The following is a 24,034-nucleotide window of genomic DNA, read 5'->3' as shown; positions in this document are numbered from 1 at the left end:
AAAAGAGTACCTGACAAAAACCCAAATAGTAGCAGCATTCCATGCTACCGATCAAGGGCAAGCAGTGGCTTCTTCCATGTCTGTCTCAACAGCAGTTTATGGACTTTTCCTCCAGGAACTTGTCCAAACTAGTTACATTAACCACTCTTACCACATCCTCTGGTAACGCATTCCAGAACTTAACTATTCTCTGAACGAAAAAATATTTCCTCCTATTGGTTTTAAAAGTATTACTTTGTAACTTCGTCAAATGTCCTCTAGTCTTTGTAAACCTTTGTATACCCGTTCTACACCACTCAGGATTTTGTAGACTTCGATCATATCTCCACTCAGCCTTCTCTTTTCCAAGCAGAAGATCCCTAACCTCTTTAGTCTTTCCTTATACAAGAGAAGTTCCATCCCCTTTATCATCTTGGTCACTCTTCTTTGAACCTTTTCTAGTGTTGCTATATCTTTTTTCAAGATAAGGAGACCAGAACTGAATGCACCAAAGTGAGGTCGCACCATTGAGCGATACAGAGGCATTATAACATTCTTAGTCTTGTTTACCATCTCTTTTCTAATAATTCCTAGCATCTTGTTTGCCTTCTTGGCCACTGCCACACATTGGGCGGAAGGTTTCAACTTATTGTCCACGATGACACCCAGATCCTTTTCTTGAGTGCTGTATTTTCTTGTAATATCTATTTGAATTGCAATTAAAAAATATATATATATATATATTTGGCTCACTCAAATCACACCCCTTTGAAATCTAAATATCCCAGCCATCTACATTTGTAAACAGCAGCTTTCTAAAATCATTATTTACTCCCTAATTCTATAAATTTGTGTGCCCAATTTTAGGCTTAACATGCAGTTTAGTGTGCAAGTTATAGAATTACAGTGCAACTTAAAGGCTTACTCAGCTGCTAATTGGCATTAGCGACCAGTTTTTGGCTATAATTGGTCTTCATTAGCCCTAATTAGCATTTTGCATGTACCTGTCATTAGTCAGTGTTCTATAAATTGCACACACAAAATCTAAAGCGAGGGGGGCTTGGACCTGGGAGAGGCATAAGCAGGTCAGGGGCGTGCCTAACAGTTACATGTGTAGGTTATAGAATACTAGCATCTATGCGTCTCACAGTCTACAGTTAGATGCAATCATTTATGTCAGCCATTGAGCTAGAGTAGGTGCTTTCATCTAAAGTTAAAAGTGCAAATGCAGACTTACACCAGCGAATATGGTGAAATCAGTTAGCTTAGCAGGGTTTAATAAAGGTTCAAATAATTTCCTTAATGAGAAGTCCATATTGAGAAGGCTTGAGGAAGTCCACTACTTATTTCAAGGCTAAGCAGCATAAAATCTGTTTTACTACTTGGGATCTACCTAGGTACTTGGGTCCTGGGTTGGCCACTATTGAAAACAATCAAGCTATTGTGACATCACTGATGAGGTTGGCTCTTAAGCATTGGTGGAATGAGGCATTATGACATCACAATCTCAGCTCTGAAATATTACTACTGTTTGGGTTTCTGCCAGGTACTTGGGACCTGGGTTGGTCATTGTTGGAAACAGGATACTGGGCATGATGGACCTTCGTTCTATCCTAGTATGGCAATTATGTTCATATCCTGCAATGATCTTCAGAAAAGTAAATAGACAGCTTCAAAGCTTGTATATGGTCATTGCAGCCAGAAAAGGAAGTGCTTGGCAAATGTGCTTCCTATCTTTGGGGATAAGAAAGAAAAACAACTGAAGCTGATTCATTTTCTTAGGTTTTTAAATCTTAAATGTTACAGAAAGGAGAAGCAGTGGGAAGAGACAGACCAAGTCATATGCATTAGGTACATGAAACATGAATTTGGACAACTTCTCCAGCTCAAAAGCTTAAATACCATCCTCTCACACATTTACTCTATGCTCCCTGCTCCCCACAGTATGGCATCTCTCTTCCTTTCCACCCCTCTCCCTCTGTGATCTGGAAGAGAGAGACAAGAGGGAAGGAAAAGAGATGGAGTGATCATGGCCCTAGAGAAGAAGCAGTGCAGTATGGAGCAGGAGGAAGGGAAATGTGTTGCAAGAAACTGGACATGGGGTTGATGCTAGAAATGGGGAGGAGGATAGGAACAGAGAGGAGCGATGCTGGACACGTGGGGATAGGTACAAAGAGGGGCAATCCTGGATGCATCAGGAATAGGGAGATGGAGGTGCAATGCGGGATACCTGGGGGATAGGGACACAGAGGGGCAGTGCTGAACAGAGGGGGATGCTGACAGAATGGAGATGCTGAACAGGGCAAGAATAAGGACAAAGGAGATGCTAAACATGGCGCGAGGATAGGTGCAGGGACATAGAGGGGAGATGCTGGGCAGAGCAGATAGGGCCACAGAGGGAAAATGGATGATGGACATGGAGAGACAAGAAATGCCAACTAGATAAGAAGATCTTAACATGATAAGAGACTTAAAACAGAGGAAAGCAGAAACCAGAGTGGCGTAGCAAGGGTGAGTGGCACCCAGGGTGGTGGTGTCGCTCTCCTCCTCTCCACCCCCCGCTCATTCTCAACCCCCACTGCCACACACCCCCTTTCCTTCCCCATACCTCTTTAATTTTCCTGGCGCAAACAGCATCATGAACTTGCTGCCTGCATCATGTCTGATGTCACTTCCTGGGCACGGGACCCGGAAGTGATGTCAGAGAGAGCTGACCCCCAATGTGGACAGCAAGTTTGTGATGCTGCTCGTGCTTGGAAAATTAAAGAGACATAAGGGAAGGGGTGCATGTGCGCAGCAGGGGGTTGGAGAGGAGGACAGGAGCTGGTGCCCCCACCAAGACAGCACCTGGGCGGACCACCCCCTCCCCTTACTACACCAATAACTGGAACCAACATGATTAGAATCATAGAAAAACCAAACAACCTAGAAAGACAAAAATTGTATTTTATATTGATTGATTGGAATATGCCAGTTTTTGGAATGCATATGTGCCAGAACTGGTGTTAGGCAGGGCTAGTACTAGGAGAAAAAGCTCACCTAACTCATTGTAGTGGTAAATCTCACTCCTTAGGACAGGCCACCCTTGTCATCTCTATGAGAGTTTTCCCTTTTCAGGAAAGATAATTCTTATTCCAAGGGCTTGTTTTCATAGTAGACAAAGCCTGATATTGTCTTATTTTTGTATTTGCTAGAAGTATTCTAGGAACTTGCAGCAGCCTGCTATACCTTCGGAGGCTGCTGGTGCAGCCTGGATTAGCCTAGAGATTAGAGCAATGAGCTGAGATCCCATAAAGCCAGCATTCAAATCCTGCCTCTCCATCCATATGGCCTTGGGCAAGATACATCACATTTCATTGCCTCAGGTACAAGTTGGATTATAAGCTCCCATGGGTAAAAATCAATAACTGTACTGGTAAAGTAACTAAGGGACTGTTTACTAAAACACCATTAAGGTCTGGGATGTGTTTTAATGCAAGACTTTCCTGGGTGTTAAACCCAGATTTTCTGTGACAGTATTTAGGACTTTTTTAATTATTGTGTTATGTAAGTCTCCCAATATTTTTTCCATTAGCACATAGGACTTACCAAAAGTTAATGTGAGAGAACTTATCACCTCCTATTTAGGGGGAGCTGAAGGTCAGATTCAGTAAATGGCATTCACAGTTAAGCAGCAAAAAAGCACAAAGGGCCTCAATGAACATGAGCCATGTTTCAGCGCACAACTCCTGCATCAGGGGTCTGAAAAAAAAAAAAATAATAAATATATATATATAAAATACATAAATCACATAAAAATATTTGAAACACATGATGCATAGAGAAGGCATGAGAAGGAGAAAACTGTTCGATATGATAAATATAGAGCGGCAAAGTTGTCCGTGGCAGGAGTAAAATTTTGGAATTCCCTCGTTGGCATCCTGAGGATCTGTTCTGACCATTTACAGTTTAGAAAGATGTTAAAGACACAATTGTTTGTGGAAGCTTTTCTTTGAAACCGTGTTGGTAGGCATATTTAATAAGAACTCTGGAATGTGACTATTGCACTTTAATTAGTGGGGATGGATAACATGGAAACTCGTTGAGTTTTTGATATTATTCTAAGTGGGTTAAATTATTATGGTCGCCGTACATGAAGAAGGACACGATACTACTCGAAAGGGTCCAGAGAAGAGCAACTAAGATGGTTAAGGGGTTGGAGGAGCTGCCGTACAGCGAAAGATTTGAGAAACTGGGCCTCTTCTCCCTCAAACAGAGGAGATTGAGAGGGGACATGATCGAAACATTAAAGGTACTGAAGGGGATAGACTTAGTAGATAAAGGCAGACTGTTCACCCTCTCCAAGGTAGGGAGAACGAGAGGGCGCTCTCTAAAGTTGAAAGGGGATAGATTCCGTACGAACGTAAGGAAGTTCTTCTTCACTCAGAGAGTAGTAGAAAACTGGAACGCTCTTCTGGAGTCTGTCATAGGGGAAAACACCCTCCAGGGATTCAAGACAAAGTTAGACAAGTTCCTGCTGATCAAGGATGTGTGCTGGTAGGGCTAGTCTCAGTTAGGGCGCCTGTCTTGATCAAAGGGCTGCTGCGTGAGTGGACTGCTGGGCATGATGGACCACTGGTCTGACCCAGCAGCAGCAATTCTTATGTTTTTATGAATGTAACTGAATGTATTTTGTAAATGTACTCTCCTTTGAACTACTGTGAGTGTTTTAATTGTTAACCGTTTAGGTATAGGTGGTTTAGAAAATTCAGAAATAAATAAATAAAAACGGATAAAATCATAACATTAATGAACATCATTAGCAGATGTGAACAATGTGAAGGTGAAATGCTTAAGTGGCGAGTTATAGAGGATTAGAACTTAATGGAGCAAGGGATGACAAATGATGTGAAAAATAAATGATATGGTGTGATACCCATGGTCAGTGAGAAATGATCCAAATCAGTTGTCAGAATCTTACTGGTCAATGAGCAAAATGCGATTACCAAACTTCAGGGATCAGAATCAGTCCTTAAGCTGCCAAATGAATTATAGTAACAACCATAAGCAGCATATATATAGTTCAAACTAAACATTACCAGCCAAAAGTTAGGCTCCATTAAGATCTGCACTAAGCATCAATTCTACAGTATAGAGGTCACTTAACACTAAGCAACCTTAATAGAACAGCACTTAGCTTGGATTCACACACTCAACTTTGGATCAAGGACTCACACCTGCAGAAACCTAGTGTAAATCCTTGTACCCAACTGATAGCAGTCTGGCAAGAAAATCCAAGTATTCTATAACATTGCACCTAATTTCTGGGAATGCCCCTGACCCACTCATTCCCCTCCCATTGTCATGCTCCCTTTTAAGCTGCATACTATAAAATTTAAGCACTCTTTACATAATAGGGCAGATATATGCATAACTACAAATTATTGCCAACTAAGTGCCTTTCAACTCCAATTATTGATTTTTAGCACCTAATTGACCAATTATGTTATGCACGCATTTAGGATCCACACCAAAGTTTGGGTGACCTACATAGATTTCAGGGGTGAGCGCCCCCATGTTAAGTCCACATTATCCAGTTAGCATACACTAATCAGAACATACTAGCCCTGGAAGGGGAGCAGTATGATATGGTGCACTGCAGGAGGAAGTGAAAAGTGATGCAAGAAGTTGAACACACTAGCTGGATAATGCTTCCACGTCCATTTCCCTTCTGAAAAAAATGACAACCCCCCTCCCCCCCCACACACACAATCTAACAGATAAATTGCCACAAAACACTTTAACACCTTTTGCAGTAAACCTTTTTGGTACACTAATCGTGCCTTAGGGCTTAACACTCTTTAGTAAAAGGATTATAGAATGGCATGCAGTCAGATGTGCATTTATGAATGTGTATGTGTTTATTGTATCCTGCTTAGATTTGTGGATAGACGGGTTATAAATAATTGTAAATAAATAAATTGTAAATAAATGTGGGAGGAGGACATGATGATGAAAACTTGGCTCAGGGTGCCACAGTCCTTTGAGCTGGCCCTGGCAAAGGCTACTTTCTACTAGTGCTGCCCAATTCACGATTCAAATCGATTCACCAATTCACTTCGGGTGAATCGATTCGAATCGATTTATCATGACAAAAAATTGGCCTCCTGATTCATTGACTGACCCTCCCCCCTCACCCCTAAAGCAGGATCGGCAGCGCTGCCTCTTGCTGGCCTGACGCTCCTTCTTTAGAGGGCGAGTGGGGAGGGTCAGTCAGGAAGTGGCTTACCCACTGACCTCCCGCTGGTGTCCGGCTTTCCCATTGGCCTCCCAGAATCAATAAACCTAATTTCAGCAGCCTGCATAAGATCACTGGCGCTAGTGATCTTTGCAAGCTGCCATATGTCTTTGGAGCTCTCTTCTCTCTGCCATGGCCCCGCCCCTTCTCTGACATCAGAGGAGGGGCGGGACCGCGGCAGAGAGAAGACAACTCTGAAGACGTATGGCAGCTTGCAAAGATCGCTAGCACCAGTGATCTTATGCAGGCTGCTAAAATTAGGTAAATTGATGCTGGGAGGCCAGGGGGAACACACAGGCCTTCCAGGGGGAGGGGGGATGAAGTCCTTTGGGGGGTGCAGGCCTTCCGGGGGGGGGGGGGTACAAGCCTTCAGAGGAGACAGGCAAGCCTTCAGGGGTGGAGTGTAGGTTTTTAGGTGGGGACAGGCAGACCTTCAGGGGTGGGGTGTAGGCCTTCAGTGGAGAACATGCAGGCCTTCAGGGGTGGGGTGTAGGCCTTCGGGGGGGTGCAGGCCTTAAGGGGGGACAGACAGGCCTTTAGGGGTGGAGTGTAGGCCTTCAGGGGTGGGGTGTAGGCCTTCAGGGGGGGGGGCCCTGGTGTAGAAGTACATGGAGGGAGGGAGGGAAGGGGATGAAGAGGTTATAAAAGGGGTGAAGAGACTAAAAGGGGTGATTCAGCCTATTGAATCGAATTTTTGATTTGATTCAATTCGATTTTCCTGCCCAATTGGGTGTTTTTTTTAAAACATCCTGGTGGGTTTATTTTATAAATAAACCCACCAGGATGTTTTAAAAAAAACACCCAATTGGGCAGGAAAATCGAATTGAATCAAATCAAAAATTCGATTCAATAGGCTGAATTGAATTGAATCAAAATTTTTTTCTTGAATCGGGCAGCACTACTTTCTACCACAGTTTGGTAAAATGGCTCCAATGTGTGCTAACATTTGAAACACTTTTTTAAAAAAATCTACAAATAAAAAGAATTAACTCCTGATTAGGGCCAGGAAAAATCAGCACTTAGTGCTGTTTGATAAAGGGCTCTCCAAGATGAGCACCATTTATAGAATTAGCGCCTAGTAGAAACTCCGGTACCCACCCCCAGAATTCTATAACACTGCACACAATTTTTGAGAATGCTTCTGACCTGCCCATGCAGCTCTCGCAGCCATGTCCCCTTTTGGATTTTGTACTCTGGGATTTGGACATCCAGGATTATAGAATGGCATGCAGTCAGATGTGTGTGCAACCTCTAATTAGTGCCAATTAGCATCCAATTATTGATACTAATTGGCTTGTTAATCAATTTGTGCACATACAGGTATCTCTGGATCACACCCTTTATAGAAACTAGGGGAAAAGGTACCAATTCATCAAGAGTTACAAAATGCAACCCCCCCCAAAAAAAAAACCAAAAAACCCAGTAGTAAAAGTTATGGTAAACTGAATGCATCTTTTTATATATAATAATATCAAAAGTGCCTACATAAAATGAGGTCATACTAAAATTTACCATGTGGAAGTTAAGGACTTCTTTTACAAAGCTGCGCTAGCGGTTTTTAAGATTTCAAATATTTTTATTGAGTTTTCAATAACACAAGAAAATACAATAAAGGAAGAACCATGAAAAAAAAGCATCAGCTAACAAATGAACTGTAAGGTTCAACTGAACCATTCAGAACTCCAAGGATATGACATACAGATCATCTCAAAGGGGAACATAAGGAAAAACCAAAGAGTCCAGGAGAACCATGTGAAAACCTGAGGAGGAAGCAATGAAAAAAGAGAGAAGAAAGGAAAGAGAAAGAAGAAAGAGGATATAGAAACAAGAGAAGAGAAGAGCGAGAAAAAAGAAAATGTAGGACGGACATCCCACCCCCAGGAGGGAAGACAGAAAGGGAAATAGAATGAAGACGGAATCGGTAGAATTACAGGGAGAGACAACGGTTAAGGAGAGAAGTGCTGGATAGGTTCCCATATTTTTTATACGGGCAGAGTTCTGTTAGAAAATTCTGCCGCTTTCAGCTAATACAAATGAATCATAAGAACAGTGTTCCACCAGAAAACAATATTAAGTAAGTCAGCAGACTTCCAATTGTGAAGGATCATTTGAATCGTTAAAGCAATTAGTATATTGAGAAGAGATTGTTGACTGGCGGACAGAGGGTCAGACACCGCTAAGGCTCTGAAAAGGAGAACATCGAATGAAAATTCAGAAGAGATAGGAAGTATGCGTTTGATAAGGCTCCATACATGTGTCCAGAACTCTTTAATGATAGGACACGCATAGATCATGTGGTGAAGATCCCCATTTCTAAAGTACAATGCCAACATAAGTTGGAATCTCTAAGTCCCGCCATAAACATCTTATTGGGTGTCCAGAAGACCTTGTAGGCAAGAAAGTATAAAGATTGAGATAAGCTAGCGGAGGCCGATGGGCGGACGATTTTACTAAAGTATCTAACCCAGTCTTGATTAGATCCACGCCAAGAGGTGTGGGGTGACCAAACTTCAGTAGATCTCCGAGATCTGGGATATAAGTGGGATTGAAGTTCTCTGTAGAAGAGGGATGTGGTGTGACCAAGCTCCAGGCCTAAACGAGTGAATGTTATGAATGGAGATGTTGACGTGTAGGAAAAGATAGAGGGAGAACATTTTAATAAGCAATGGGAGAGCTGGATCCAGTGAAAACATTCAGACAGTGGTAAGGCAAATTTAGCCATGATCTGGGAAAAGGATAGGAGCTTCCCATTATCTAAGATTTAATTTAAAGTCCAAACCCCTCTATCCATCCACAGGCGCCAGCTGATAAGGCGATCATCAATACGAAAGGAGGAATTATACCAGAGAGGCGAAGAAGTCGTAAGACGTCTGTCGGATCCAGAAATGCGATCGAAATGATAAATCGCCTGAAGAGTAGCACTTATGACAGTGGATCTAGAAAGCAAAGAGGAAATAGATATAAACGGTAGGCTGGACAGAGGGATTGGGCTTACAAAGTGTTGTTCAATGCGGAGCCAGGCAGCTGAGCTCAGAAGCAAAGTGGGGTCCTGAGTCCATAGTGTACTATAGCGCAGAAATGAGGCTACATGGTAAAGGAAAAAATCCGGAAATCCCATGCCCCCATTTTCTTTAGAGGATTTAAGAATGTTCAGTGAGATACGAGGGGTCTTTTTACACCAAAGATAAGTGGATAGTTTGCTCTCAATGGATTTGTAGAACTCCTTTGGGGCCAGCTTAGGAAGCATGGAAAGATAATAGTTAACAATCGGAGTGATAGTCATTTTAATGGCTTCAAGGCGACCCCACCAGGACAATGATAGAGGGGACCATCTCTTTACCAGAGCTTCCACTTTGGTCGTTAAAGCAGATAAGTTAAGAGACATCATACTGTCAATATCTGGGTGGAAGAGGGTGCCAAGATATTTTAAGGAAGAGCTGGCCCAACAGAATGAAGTGGGTCCACAATCAGCTAAAGAGGTGACTGCATTAAGAGACATAACTTCGGATTTGTCCCAATTTATTCAATATCCTGAGCAAGAAGAGAATTTAGATACCAGCTGAAGAAGAACGGGAATAGAGGAAGCAGGTTTTGACAGAAATATAAGTAAATCGTCAGCATATGCTAACGTTTTGACTTGAAAGGAGCCTACAGGGACTCCCATTAAGAGAGGATGTTGAAGGAGGCCAGTAATAGTGGCTCAAGGGCTATATTAAATAAAAGCGGAGACAAGGGGCAACCTTGTCTGGTGCCTTTATGAAGATATAAAGGGCTGGATAAAGAGTCATTGATTCGTAGTCTAGAGTAGGGTTTGGTGTACATTAATAAAATCCATTGTACAAAGTCCGAACCACAGCCAAACCAATGGAGAGCAGCAAAGAGATGATCCCACTCCACTATATCAAAGGCCTTCTCAGTGTCCAAGGAAATTGCAATCAAAGGATCAGGAGAAGAATGGGCGATGTTCAAAACGGCGTGAAAAGTGCGAGCATTATCCCCAATGAAGCGGGATTTCATGAAACCAACTTGGTCAGGATGGATTAGCCCACCTAGAACTTTATCCAATCGTAGAGCCAGGATCTTGGCCAGAATCTTACAGTCAGTGTTAAGTAAAGAAATGGGTCGATAATTAGCCACATGGGTGATATCTCTACCGGCTTTAGGTAAAACTATAATGTGTGCTTCCACGAAGCAACCCTGATCAGAAGGATGGGAGAAAAGATAATCAAAGAAATGTTTCAGCAGTGGAACAAGATCAACTGAGAAGGCTTTATAAAATTCAATCGGGAATCCATCAGGCCCAGGTGATTTGTGAGAGGGAAGGGATTTAATGGCCTCCAGGATTTCGCTCTCTAAAATAGGAGCACCGAGGTTGGTAGCTTGGGAGGTATCTAGGGAGGGGTGAGAGATGCCCTTGAAAAATTCAGTGCTAGAAAAAGAGGAAGAGGTCGTAGACGACGAGTATAGAGTTTTATAGAAGGTGGCAAAAAGATTTGATATGGAGGCGTCATCAATAGCGGAGGATCCGTCCTCCCTCAATAACGTTGCTACTCTGGACCGCTGTTTACGATTGGCGAGATAACAGGCTAAAAACCGTCCAGATTTGTTGGCAGATATATAGGTGTCAATTTTAGAAATTAAAAAGTCTTGCTGGGCTTTAAGACGAGAAAGTAGATTAAACTCAACCTTTTTCTGTATTAAGACCGGGGAGACATGGGTGGGATTTTTGGCAGCCTGTTGGTTTTCCAATATGGAGATGTCCTTCTCCAATGTCTCCATGTTAGAGAGGTCAGCCTTATGCTTCCAAGCCAAGAAACTAATCACTTCACCCCTAAGACTCGCTTTGAAGGCTTCCCAAATAGTGGTATAGGAGGAGATGAAAGAGGTGTTGTTAATGAAGAATTCTGAGATAAAGTTACGAGTTATATCCAGAAAAGCAGAGTCAGAAAGAATCGAGGTATTGAGGCGCCAGATACGGTTCGGTCGAGTATGTTGTAATTCCACATGTAAACCAATGGGAGCATGATCCGAGAGAATAATGGGGTGAATAAGGGAAGCACGGATCAAGGGAAGAAGAGATTTAGAGATGAGAAAGAAATCAATTCTAGAGTATGATCGGTGAGGGGCGGAGTAGAATGTGAAGGAGCGTTCTTCAGGGTGGAGTGATCTCCAAGGGTCACAGAGACCCAAATCCTGAATGATATGATGAAGTTCGGTCCACATTTTAGAGGGACGGAAGTGGGAAAGAGAGTGTCTATCCTTGTTAGCATCCAACGGGAGGTTAAAGTCACCACCAATAATTAAGGGATTATCGGCTACATCCAGTAGTGTATCCCTGACAGAGGACATAAAAGACGGCAAATCGATGTTTGGTGCATAAATATTAACGATGGAGAGGAGCGAGTCAGCAATTTGAACTGAAGTAGCAATCCATCTGCCCTCCGAGTCAGACAGTTGATGTAAGACATGAATTTGTAGTGAGGTTTTGAAGAGAATAGATACCCCTCTCTTTTTATGAAATGCTGGAGAGAATAAATGCGTGGTATAACCAGGGACACAGAGCTTAGAACAGTCATTGGAGTTAAGATGGGTCTCCTGTAGGAGCAAGATATCATAATCTTTTGATTTAAGATAATCCATAATTTTTTTACATTTGAGAGATTGATTGATACCGTTGATGTTCCACGAGACTATTTTAAGGGATGGCATGTACAAGGAAAAAAAAGTGAATGAGAGTGGATGTCCGTCCATAGCAATAACAAGGTAAATGTAAGAAGGAGCAAGAAAAGAACAGAAGAGAAAAAGAAAGAATAATCCTCTCCAGGAAGAGGGAAGGTGAGAAGAAAGCACCAGTTTGTCAAACATGTGGCCAAGAGCTATAATGTCCCACTCAGTACATAAAAATAACATAGTCAATACAGATACCAACAATGGTAAGTGCAGAGCGAGTAGGATAACAGTACAAGGGATATTAGGAGTATGCAGCACACATGGTCAAGAAACATAATGGATAAGATACAAAGCATTTCAATTTAGTGTGGGGTAGCTTTGAGATGTAAGTTAGTGTTGTCATTCCAAATGCCAACAATGGTAAACAGAACTTGTGGAAAAAATCCAAAACGGAGAAAGAAAGTACAGGATTCGAGAACTTGTATGTAATAAGAATGTTCTATAGGAGAGCAGGGCTCTCAACAAACACAATTAGATAGTACAATATGTATGAAAAATCACATCTTCAGGAAAGTAGAAAGTCCTAGATGTTTATAATGGAGCAAGACTCCATCTCATTGGGACAAGAGTGGAGCGTGCATTCAAGGGCCCTAAAAGCCGCTTCTGTAACTTGTTTCTAACAAAAAGTAGTAGATCTCATGGGAAAATACCAGTAAATATTATAAGATATGAAATAGGAAGGAAGCCAAGGAGACGTAGATAAAAGAAGAAGTGAAAGAAAGAGATAGCATATAATAATAGAAAGAGCACATGATGTAGATTATCAGTAAGAAGAATATATCAAATAAAGAGCAAGGATATAATATAAATTAATTTACATATTTAAAGGACTTGATATGGTAATTAAAAGTAAAAGGAAGGTCTAATATAGAGTTAATCAATTAATTAATATAAAGCAACATAAGGCAAATAATTAGAAAATGAGGAATAGAATATCAATGGTAATTATGAATTCATACAACAAGTAATGGAGCAGGGATGTGCAATATAAGCAATTAAAATACAGGATTGGAACAAAAAGTCAGCAGAAGCCCAGGCAGAATGAGAGGGTAAGTATAAGTTTTATATATGGTAAGCCAAAAAGCAGAGGCAAAATTATCTGTGAAGCCAGGCAGTATGTTAGCATAAGAAAAAAATAATATTATAAAAAATTAATCCAATTATAAGAAGACACAAGGGGTAAATACATGTGGTGAGTAATAATTCAGTGAAATGATGAAGAGATGGATGAAATCAAAATGCAGATATTGAGGACATGATACAATAAATAATAGTGAATATAGCTCATATCAACAAATTCAATATTAGAATATAATCCAATACAAAAGTCTAGAAAATGAGAGGCACATTGCAATGAGAAATTAAGTATATGAAAATACATAAGAGAAAAAAAAGAAGTAGAGCTGTGCAGTAAAAAGCATTTAGAATGCAGGGCAGTAACAACATTTCATCAAGGAAAAAGGGCAGTATGGAAGAAATGAAATAGACATTATTTGAGATGAGGTGAATACTATGATAAATTCATCTGGGAGGCACAATAATATATGAGAAAGTAAGCAGTGATAACGAATAAACTGAGCAGTATATTACACATAATGAAAATTCATGAAAAATTGGATAATTCATTAGAATCGCATAGACATAAAATAAGTTAAGTTGAATAGAAGAGGGACATGTTAAAATAGATAAAAATAAATAGTAATCTAATATAAGCTCAATTACCAACACTCAGTTCATCGAGGGGGATCAAGAAAGGAAATAAATATTACCAGGACTATGTAAGGCAATGTAAATTCATAATACAGGCAGTGAGACAGATTTGTGCAGTAAAAGTAGGCAAATAAAACCAAGGTCGTAACAATTAATCATCAAAAAGACAGTACAGAAGGAGAAGCTTAGAGTACAGATTACATGGAAGAAAATAGAAGCAGCGTACAATTAATCTGGTAAACTACATAGTATGAGGGGGAGGAAGAGAGCAAGTAGAAGAAAGATGTAGACCGTTAAGTGATACATAAATACCCCCATTCAAAGGATAGGACAGAGGAATGAGAGAAAAGAAACAAAGAGATAAATAAGAGATTGGAAAGTAATCAAGCAAGAAGAGAAATCATAATGTGAAAAATGTATAAGGGAGTAAGAGAGTAGAAAAGGAGATTATTAAGCGAGAAGCGCCACGTGTAGTAATGGCGGGAGGAGATTCAGAGCAAAACCAGTAAAATCAAACTATAGAAAGCAAGGGAAACTACAATGAGAAAAACAGATAGTAAAACAGACGCCGAAAACAGTTAAAACAGGCAGGGAAGTAAGGAAGCATAAAGGGTTAGCACCGGAATAATGCAAGGGGAGAAAAGGGCATTTGTTAATTCATTAGAAGGGGAAATTGAGAGAAGAAGAAAACAAGATGGCGAAGAAAAAAAACCCATGAAAGTGAAAAGCAAGGTAGATTAAGAGCGGAATAATCTAGGGAAAAGCAACCAATGAAGGCAATTCAAATAAATACAGAAAATAAATGAAAATATTAAAGAAAAGGGAGGAAAAAGAGAGATATAATGTCCCCTGGAAGTGAAGGCAAAACGGCTGGCTGAAGAATGGAGGATGGCGATCAGCACATGTAGGCAGGTTACAGGAGGAATGCAGCAAGGAGCCCAGCGAGAAGACAGTCAGTGAAGGTGGTTAACAAGGAATTATCCCATCTTGGTCTGGTGAAGCCAGGTGCACAGGAGCTCGGGATCAGTATAGTTAGCGGTTTTATTTCTGTATATGACACGGAATCTCGCCGGGTAGAATAGGCCGTACTGCGCTCCCAAGTCCTTAAGATCTTGTTGCATGGCCAGAAAAGCTTTCCATCGAGCCGCCGTGGTGGGAGCCAGGTCGGGCACAATGATGATCTTACGTCCCTGGTGCAGCATCGACGCTCTTCCCTTTGCGGCATTCAGAATTTGCAAAGTATGTTGAAAACGGAGCACCTTGACAACCAGCGGGCGTGGATGTTTATTACCGGGTTGCATGGAAGAGTGCGCTCGCTCCAGTTCCAGAGTCGGAGAAAATTCAAGCTCGAGGAATTTGGGGAGCCATGCTGTTAAAAAGGCGAGTGTGTCATTACCTTCGGCCCCTTCCGGCATGCCCAGAATCCGCAGATTCGACCTACGATTGCGGTTAGATAAATCCTCCAGGTCTGCAGAAAGTTTAATGATGGCCGCCGAGTTATGTCTTTTTCTACCGTAGCCACCCATTCAGAGAGAAGATCAAAGCGCTGTTGAGAAGTTGCAATCTGGGTATGTATAGATTCCAGTTCTACCCGCATGTCCTTTGAGATTTCCATATGAGATTTCATCAATGCTTTAATATTTTGTAATTCAGTTAGAATCGGATCATTCTCTTCCTCGAGGGTCGCGGTGGCGCCAGACTTGTCAGGAGATGGGGGAGCCAATTTTAGGCGTTTGTTTGCTGGGAGCATGTCCGTTTTTGCTTTTTTGGTGGTCATATCGCTTGCTAAAGTGTAGGAAACGTATGATAAGGCTGCAAATCCAAATGAAAGCAGAAAATTCAAGTGGTTTCTAGGCGATGGTCTGAGAGAGAGGTGGGAGCAAACAACTCACACAGCCATGTTGTTCGAGTCCAAACCGGAAGTCTGCGCTAGCGGTTTTAACGCACGCACTGGATTAGCGTGTGCTAGCTGGAAATCTACCGCCTGTTCAAAAGGAGGCGGTAGCAGCTAGCGCGTGCGGCAATTTAGCATGCGCTATTCCACGCATTAAGGCCCTAGTGCGGCTTTGTAAAAGGAGCCCTAAGTCTAAGTGACACCTCTACCTTTGAATTTAAACAAAATTGCAATAATACAACCTGTTACAGTCAACCTATAAGGACATCTAACCTCAGACAGACCCTTAGGCTTGTGCCTATTGGGTAATGTGATACTACTAGCTGTCAAAAGGGATTTATATATATTTTGCTGGTTTTTCTAAGAAGCTGTTTCATGTTTCCTTTGAATTCTTTAGAATTGTGAAATAAACACTTCCTCAAAATATAGTATAGCAAAAACAGAAAGAAACTTCTCTAGAAAAAGGTTTGAACATACTGTACACATATAGGAACCTTAGGGTTCTGTTCCACACAGGAATGCAGAGACCTCTAGTGACTTGACCTAAATATTGACTTTTAAATACTACCAGTCTCCCACAGCTTCTGGAACAAGGGACTGGTTCTTCTGTCAGACAATTCAGTGATCAACAACAATAGGAAGAAACACCTCTTCAAGGGAAATTGTGCTGTTATAAAAACCGAAAACAGTTCAAATTCCTTGTCTTTGGCTCCTGCTTTCCTGTTCACTACACCATTATATTAAAGGAAGAGAGTCTCTGGATAACAGAGCCACTAAACCTGGGCAGAAAAGGAGTGGGTAGCAACAGTGGTATAATAAGGGTGGAGACCGCCCTCAGCACTGTTTTTGCAGAGATGGCCAGTGACTCTCCTCCTCCATGTAACTTTTTTAAACATTCATCTGCTGCTAACGCCAGCCTGGGCTCTCTTCTGACATCACTTCCTGGTTGCAAGGCCAGGGGTGGATGATACTGCTCGCACCAGCAAACATTTCAAGAGGTACTTGGGGTCGGGGGCGCTCAATTGATGAGGAAAAGTGGGGGGAAAGGACAAGGAAGAGAGGTGTGGTGTAGTGTGGCTGAGGGGAGAGGACTGGTTGGGGGAAAATGCAACGGATGTTCTTAATGAGGGGGGAAGAGAGTGATTATGATGCTGATTAGCAGCAGGGGGTGGGAGGAAGGAGTGACTGGCAGGACCCCAGCTTTTGATTTAGCCCCATGAATCTTTCCCATGTCCACATTATCTGCCCTGCTCTTGACATTTAGGGCTCCTTTTACGAAGGCACGTTAGGGCCTTAATGCGCAGAACAGCGCGCGATAAAATGCCACGTGTGCTAGCCGCTACTGCCTCCTCTTGAGCAGGCGGTAGTTTTTCTGCTAGCGCAAATCTGGTGCATGTGTTACAAACGCTAGCGCACCTTCATAAAAGGAGCCCTTAGATATAGACTGGTCACTCAGTACCAGATGTACCCGTATTTTTGTTTTTCTTTGTTGGGTGAGTGGAAATTTGTTATGAGTTATGAGTTCAGCACCCCCAACCATTTTCAAAAGTTGGCTCCTATGCTCTTTCCTTCTGCTTTAATTCAATTACACTTCTCCCTCCATATTCGCTGTAATAGAGGATTAACAGAACTGCAAATACAGAAAAACTGCAAATAACTTTTTCATATGTTATTCACTATTTTCTATTAAAAAGCATTGTGAATATGGTGAAACTGCGAATAACATGGTGGGAGACCTGGCCTGTTCCTGAAGGAGAGGCAAACACGGTGAAGAGAGTGCTGGGAATCAGCGATTTTCTCTGTAAACACTTGGAATCAGCGATTTCTCTATGCAAGCTGATGTAATTTTGGGGGAGGAGCCTGCAAGCTAAAAACCGCGAATAATCAAAACTGCGAATGGTGAAACCGCAAATACAGAGGGAGAAGTGTATAGGTTCCATTAAGCACTCTTTGAAAGTTTTAAGTTATGTTTGAAAAAAATATATAATTTACAAGTTGAAAAACAAAGTCACTTCCCAGTTAATTCCAAATTACCTGACAGGGCTCCTGTACTTTATCCCGCAGCTCCTTCAGTGGTATAATCTTCCTTCTTCAACTCAGTACCACATGAATCTGAGTTTTCTTTAGTTTGGTGGTGTTTGTTTTTTTAAAAAAATATTAGAAATGTGGGCATTTGGTTACAAAGAAAATAACAGTATCCCTAAACGAGCAACATTTAGATTTAGGGCAGCGGTCTCAAACACACGGCCCACGGGCCACATGCGGTCCCCCTGGGACTATTTTGTAGCCCACGATTTATCCTCGCCTAAAGCAGGGGTCCCCAATCTGCTTCCCTTCCCACTGCCCTTCCCCAAGCCACCGCAATTGGGGAACAGGCCAGTGCCCAAGGTCTTAGCTCTCCCTGCATATCTTCCCCAGTTCGGAGCCGACCAATTCTCGCCACCCGATGTCAATTCTAACGTTGGGGAGGAAGTTCCGGGCCAGCCAGTTTTGAGAAAGGAAAGATATTAAACTTTAAATGTGAGGGCTGCAGAAAAAATAGGGTACTTGGAGGGCCGCAGAAAAAATAGTTAATGACAATTTTGCATAAGGTAAAACTCTGTATAGTTTATAAATCTTTCCTTTAACTGTTAAAGGAAAGATTTATAAACTATAAAGTTTTACCTCATGCAAAGTTGTCATTTCTTTAATAAGACATTAACTATTTTTTCTGCGGCCCTCCAAGTACCTACAAATCCAAAATGTGGCCCCACTAAGGGTTTGAGTTTGAGACCACTGATTTAGGGGTAGATATTCAGCCTGTGTCTTTATAAATGCTGACAGCTGTGGGCAGAATTAGCCCCAGATATTCAGTGTTGGGCCATTGTAGGGCTCTGCAGAGCCCTGAATGCCTGGTCCTAATTGATTAGGTCTAGCCACCGGAGCTTATGTGGGCCCTAGTTGAATATTGGCTGGAACCCACATTAAAAAATGTTTCTCTCTGAAAACCCCTCCCCCTCCTGTGATAGGAAGATCCTCTTCCCCCCAGATCTACCTTAGTTCCCTTGTTGTCCAGTAGGGGTGATGGGGAAAGGAACAAGGACTATTTGCTCCTGCCCCTTGTGGCAACCTCAAGAAAATGACTGCTATGACCTCTCGGCAACAAGGAATGCTTGAAGTTTCTAGTTGCAGCAGTGCACAAATAATTTCCTGAAATTGTTTGCTATGGATTCAAATGAGCCAGGAATTCATTTGAATTTTTATTATAATTGCAGGCAATGAAAGACTAGTGAATTGGCATCTGTGTGGCGGATCCCTGAAGAACTGGAACATTGAATCATCCCTTCAAGGTCCTGATGTTCTAATAAATAATGTTCGATTACTAATAGGTCAGTAGTCCTTTGCTTGGCTGTTCTGTAAAATATTACATAGTAAATAATACATATTAAAAAACAAACAAACTGTTTTCTCTCTTATTTTAGACTTCATCTTCTGACTGATGATGATAGCTACAGTAAACACAACACTCTTGGGAGTAAATGAGAGCTGCCCAAATATTGATGCATTTCGAAATCAAGTGTACTCCACAGTGTACTCTATGCTGACTTTTTTTGGCTTCTTCGGAAACAGCTTTGCATTGTACATCCTCATCAGGACATACAATCAGAAGACAGCTTTTCATATCTACATGATGAACCTTGCTGTATCAGACCTCCTTTTCATATTCACCCTTCCTCTTCGGGTGGTGTATTATACTAACACAGGCAATTGGTTTTTTGGGGATGCTTTGTGCAGGATCAGTTCTTACGCTTTCTATGTCAACCTTTATTGCAGCATTTTTATCTTGACAGCAATGAGCTTTTTTCGTTTTGTAGCCATTGTATTTCCGGTCAGGAATCTCAGACTAGTGAATGTAAGAAATGCCAAGATTGTGTGTGCTGTCATTTGGATTTTTGTGACTCTGACTGCTATCCCTTTTCTAATGAGTGGCACTTATGAAAATAACAACAAAACAAAGTGTTTTGAACCTCCAACTAAAACAAGTGCTGTCACAACGCTGAAGACAATAAACTTTCTTTCTCTCATTTTTTGCTTCCTTATCCCTTTTCTCGTCATTCTGATTTGCTATACTCTGATTATAAAGACGTTATTGAAGAATGCCATGAACAAGCAGCAGGCCACTCGCAAAAAAGCCATCCGTATGATAATCATTGTAATGGCTGTCTTCTTCATCAGCTTCATGCCATATCATATTCAACGAACAGTTCACCTGCAGTATCTACAAAATAAGACCTGTGAAGAAAGACATCGTATGCAAAAATCAGTAGTGATAACCTTGGCCCTAGCAGCTTCCAATTGCTGCTTTGATCCCCTCCTATATTTCTTTTCAGGAGAGAACTTCAGGAAAAGGCTTTCTACTTTACGAAAACCTTCTGAATCAAGCCTACGCTATTCCTGCGAAAAAAAGAAATCCTTTATGACACATGAGAAACGTGATGCATTTAAAGAAAACAAACAAGACAGCAATGAAAGTTAGTTGTGCTTCTTTGGTGAAGCAGTTTGTCCACGTCGACACGAAGCAGACCAGAAAATATAAAAGTGCATCAATGTGTTTACTACAATAAATTTGAGAGCTTTTATATTTCCTGGTCTGCTCCGTGTTGTCTGTTGATTTGCCTGTTTGCAGATCATTGCCTCTTTGCATACCTTTGGTTTCTCTGCATGACATACAATTTACTTTCCGAGCCAGTTTTGTCATAATTACAGCGCAATATGTTGCAATCCCACAACCCATCTTTAAGGAATCGTATGCTGTTTATACAAGAAAAGACCATGAACAGTGTAAAAATCAATACGTTACTTTAATATGAACTATATACCGTTTTGTGTGGTTTCTCACGTTCTTTGGCAACAGTTATTATGTGGATTCTTTGCATTCTGTGATATCTTTTATTGCTCAGTGTAAGAATGATCCAAAGATGTTGTACTGTACATAACTATTCAGGATCACGATTAAAATGAAAGAATGATAGCATAAGGTACAGAAAAAGGACTTCTGTCCAAAAAGCTTGACAGACACTATATCAAAGCTAGGTCTGAGAAACGCTGTAACAAAAATAATGATGTCTGATTACTTCTGTAGTAATAAATATATGGAATTCCAATATTTATGACAAACTGTACAGTTAAAATGAGTTCTTTCAATAACATTTGCATAGCAATTGAACTTTCTAGTGCTACACTGCATCTTTTTCTGTATGAGTACTAAGCAGATCTTAGCGCACCTAGGGCCAGATTTAGTAATTGGTAAGCACTGGGAAGAATCCATGCTAAGTGTTATTTTATAAAGGGTGCTCTGGGCTATGCATCCTTTATAGAATAGCGCTTAAGCATGGATTCCTGCTTTGGGCATGAGGATTATTCTATAACTCTGCATCCAAGTATTGGGCATGCCCCTGACCCACTCATGCCCCTCCCAGGGCCACATCCCCTTCTGAGTTACTTGTGAGACAATTTGGGCACATGGTGTTATAAAATAGCATGTAGGCATAAGTCCAAAGCAATGCCAATTGACATCATCAATTGTTAATACCTCATTATCTAATTAATTTGGGCAAACAACGTTGGGTGACCTACGACTACACAGAATCTGGGGGCTAGTGACAAAAACAACAGCATACATAATTCAAACTCTTACCTGTGGTGCAATGTCTTGGATGAATTTCTTCATAAGGATGATTAATAAATGTATACATTTTGGTTGTATGAGAACTCATTTAAAAGTTATTATAGGAGTCAACAAAACTCAACAAAAGTAACCCTCCCTTGACATACTGAAGTAGTTTGCTTAATATCCAGGATGCCAGGGCACCCACTGCACCTACTGGCATCCATGTGAGTGATCAATAAACAAGCAAGAATCCCACCATAGATCAACTTCCTATCTTAGTAGGATTGCTGTCACAAATTTTGAAGGATACAGCATACAGCTTTTGGAAAAACATTCATCAACAACATAGAAAAGCCTCTGGTTAGTGCACAGGTTCGTACTATGAATAATTTTGAAAGGGATTTTCAATTTCAAAATGATTAAAAAAATCTTTGAAGATCCACATTAGTCATGGAAATGAGGCAGTAATAGAGGTGAGTTTAGGGAACACACCTGGAAAATATAAGTTTGGAAGAATTTCTGTGGCTCAAGCTGCATACATCGAGCAAAGATATAGAAATGATAAGGATTCACAAAGAGAAATTCCCATGAGCCTTCAAGTATCGTAAGAGTATAAAAATTCCACGCAATATGCACAGAAATTCTGCCGCCTTCTTTGTAAGCCTTCAGTGGGGCAATTTTACTATGTGGGCACCTACAGATAGGTTCCACATACTGTACATGTGTAAGTCATTAGAATAGCAGCATATACATGTGCATGTGTATACATCATGCATAAATGCTGATACACTGCCTAAGCACTGTTCTATATATTTCCCATAGAGCATGGTTTGCAGGTGGGTATACATATTTATGACCTCTCAGTAAAGTGTGGGCTGTGGGCGGTGCACACCTAACCTTAGAATACGATAAGTTAGATGCCTACCAGTATCTTTGGACAGTTATGCCATAGCTCTGTGGCTGGTATAATTGTACTGTATATATCTAGTTATGCTAGCATTTTATAAAGGAAAATAGGTGCCTACTTTCTCTTATAGAATAAGCACTATTCAGGTACACACTGTTATAGAATTACCCCCTTAGTATTCAATATTTATTCCAAATCTGTTTTGCAAATTGCTATAAGCTCCTTATTTGGTGGTCCCTAGTGGTGGTATTGAATCATTATCCTTAGGGGGTCAGTTGCCATTGAACCTAAGCCCATGATGTGGCAGTAGCATGTATGGATCGTTCCAGCCCCTCTCCCCCCACCTTCCCAGCTAACTCACCAGCGATACCCGTGGTAAGTGCTGTGGAAAATTGGGGGGAAGTGAATGGTGGATAATCATTGGGGCTGAAGATGGGATATGGAGGCTGGTTGGGGGATGAAGGGTTATGGAGGCTGAGCAGGGTGACGGGGTTTTTAATTTCAGTAGTGGCCACAGTAAATGGATGCCATTAGAGAAGGAGTATTTAACAGCACCTTGTGAGGAGGCACTAATTGCATCCTTGTTAGCAGCCAAGACAGTAAGCAGTGAAATACTATGCATTAACTCAGTGCGCAGTGCATACCCATAACACAGCAAGCAGTAAGTGCACAAATTAGCATGCTCTGTCATGCCAGTGTGGTAACATTTACTGTACTCATGCACAAACAGCCTACACTCATTCATGTTAACTGAATGAGTCCCAAAATATTTTAACACTCTGTCAAAAGGAATGTGGTTTACAATATAGGGCCAGATTCTCAAAACTTAAGGTTGCCTTTAACATGGTCACTAAACCAGTTCCAGCCAATTTAGCCTGGATGCATTTTGGCAGCAGATTATCAAAATGGCTTATCGCGGTCTTTAGCAAGCTTCCTAGCAGTCTCAGACACTGCCATGCAAATGGGCTCTCGAATATTGAAACAAGCACACCGGTGGATTCTTAATATCACCAACTCATTCTCCAAAAGTGGCTTTGGCTTTTGGTGACAAAAAGTCAGTGACTGGTCTAGGGTGCCGGTACAGTGCCAGCACTGTTAAAATTGCATCTGGGTGGCTAGTAAAACAAAATAAAATTACATGATTCACATAAATTATAATCTTTTTTTAGGGGAGTGATAAAAGCACACGTCTTGAGTGCGTGTATTATAGCCCCTCCCCCACAGCAGCAGGAGAGATGCCCACTCTCCCGTTGCCAAGCAACACCTCCCCAAACATCTCCTAGGCAGTGTGAGAGATGCCCATTCTTTCCCACTGCCATGCAACTACCCCCCCTTCGTGCCGACGACGACCCAAACCTCTCCCCTTTACCTTACTTAGATGGCTCTGGCCTGCAGGCCTGCCTCTTCAAAATAGCGGGCCTTCCCCTCTCCAGTGCATCCCAGGCTGATTGGCCCAGGTTGTTTAAAGCCCCTATCTGGATGCACCAGGGAGGGGGGGGCTACGGCTCTGATTGACCCAAGTTGTTTAGGGCCCCTCCTGTGGGTGGGGCCTTAGGCGTCTGGGCCAATCAGAGCCTTAGGCTCCTCACCAGTGCCTATGGGGAGGGGCCTAAGGCTCTGATTAGTCCAGACGCATAAGGACCCTCAGCACTTCAAGCCCCTCCCCGGCATCTTCTCTCCACTGCGGCCCGCCACAGCGGAATCAGGAAGTTGTCAGAGAGGGTGGGCTGCAGTGGAGGGAAGACACCGGAGCCAGCAGCAGAGTGATGCTGTGAATTGAGTCCACCACCTGGCAAGTGTTACAAGAAATTCAGGGTAGGCGCACACGCAGGGAAGGAGTAGATGGGGGAGGAATGCAGCAGAGAGAGCTGACCGGCAGCCACTTCC

At 41.8% G+C, this 24,034-nt stretch overlaps 1 protein-coding gene across 4 annotated transcripts in view; it reads left to right on the top strand.

The window, feature by feature from the left end:
* CYSLTR1 (cysteinyl leukotriene receptor 1) overlaps nucleotides 1-20,736 on the top strand; it is a 184,540-nt gene extending 163,804 nt beyond the window's left edge. For 3 of the 4 annotated variants that reach the window (XM_033947119.1, XM_033947116.1, XM_033947118.1), the window contains 2 exons: nucleotides 18,845-18,958; nucleotides 19,052-20,736. In XM_033947119.1, coding sequence (XP_033803010.1) covers nucleotides 19,069-20,106 — 1,038 coding nt within the window. In that variant the 5' untranslated portion in view covers nucleotides 18,845-18,958; nucleotides 19,052-19,068 and the 3' untranslated portion in view covers nucleotides 20,107-20,736. Of the gene's footprint in view, nucleotides 1-3,173; nucleotides 3,345-18,844; nucleotides 18,959-19,051 lie in introns of all 4 variants that reach the window. The other variant, XM_033947117.1, reaches the window with a different exon arrangement.
* The last annotated feature ends 3,298 nt before the right edge of the window (nucleotides 20,737-24,034 follow it).

The sequence above is a fragment of the Geotrypetes seraphini genome, chromosome 5 (genome assembly GCF_902459505.1).
Source record: "Geotrypetes seraphini chromosome 5, aGeoSer1.1, whole genome shotgun sequence".
NCBI lineage: Eukaryota > Metazoa > Chordata > Amphibia > Gymnophiona > Dermophiidae > Geotrypetes > Geotrypetes seraphini.
Note: the sequence above shows the minus strand (reverse complement) of the source record. Positions and strands in the feature narration are given on the sequence as shown.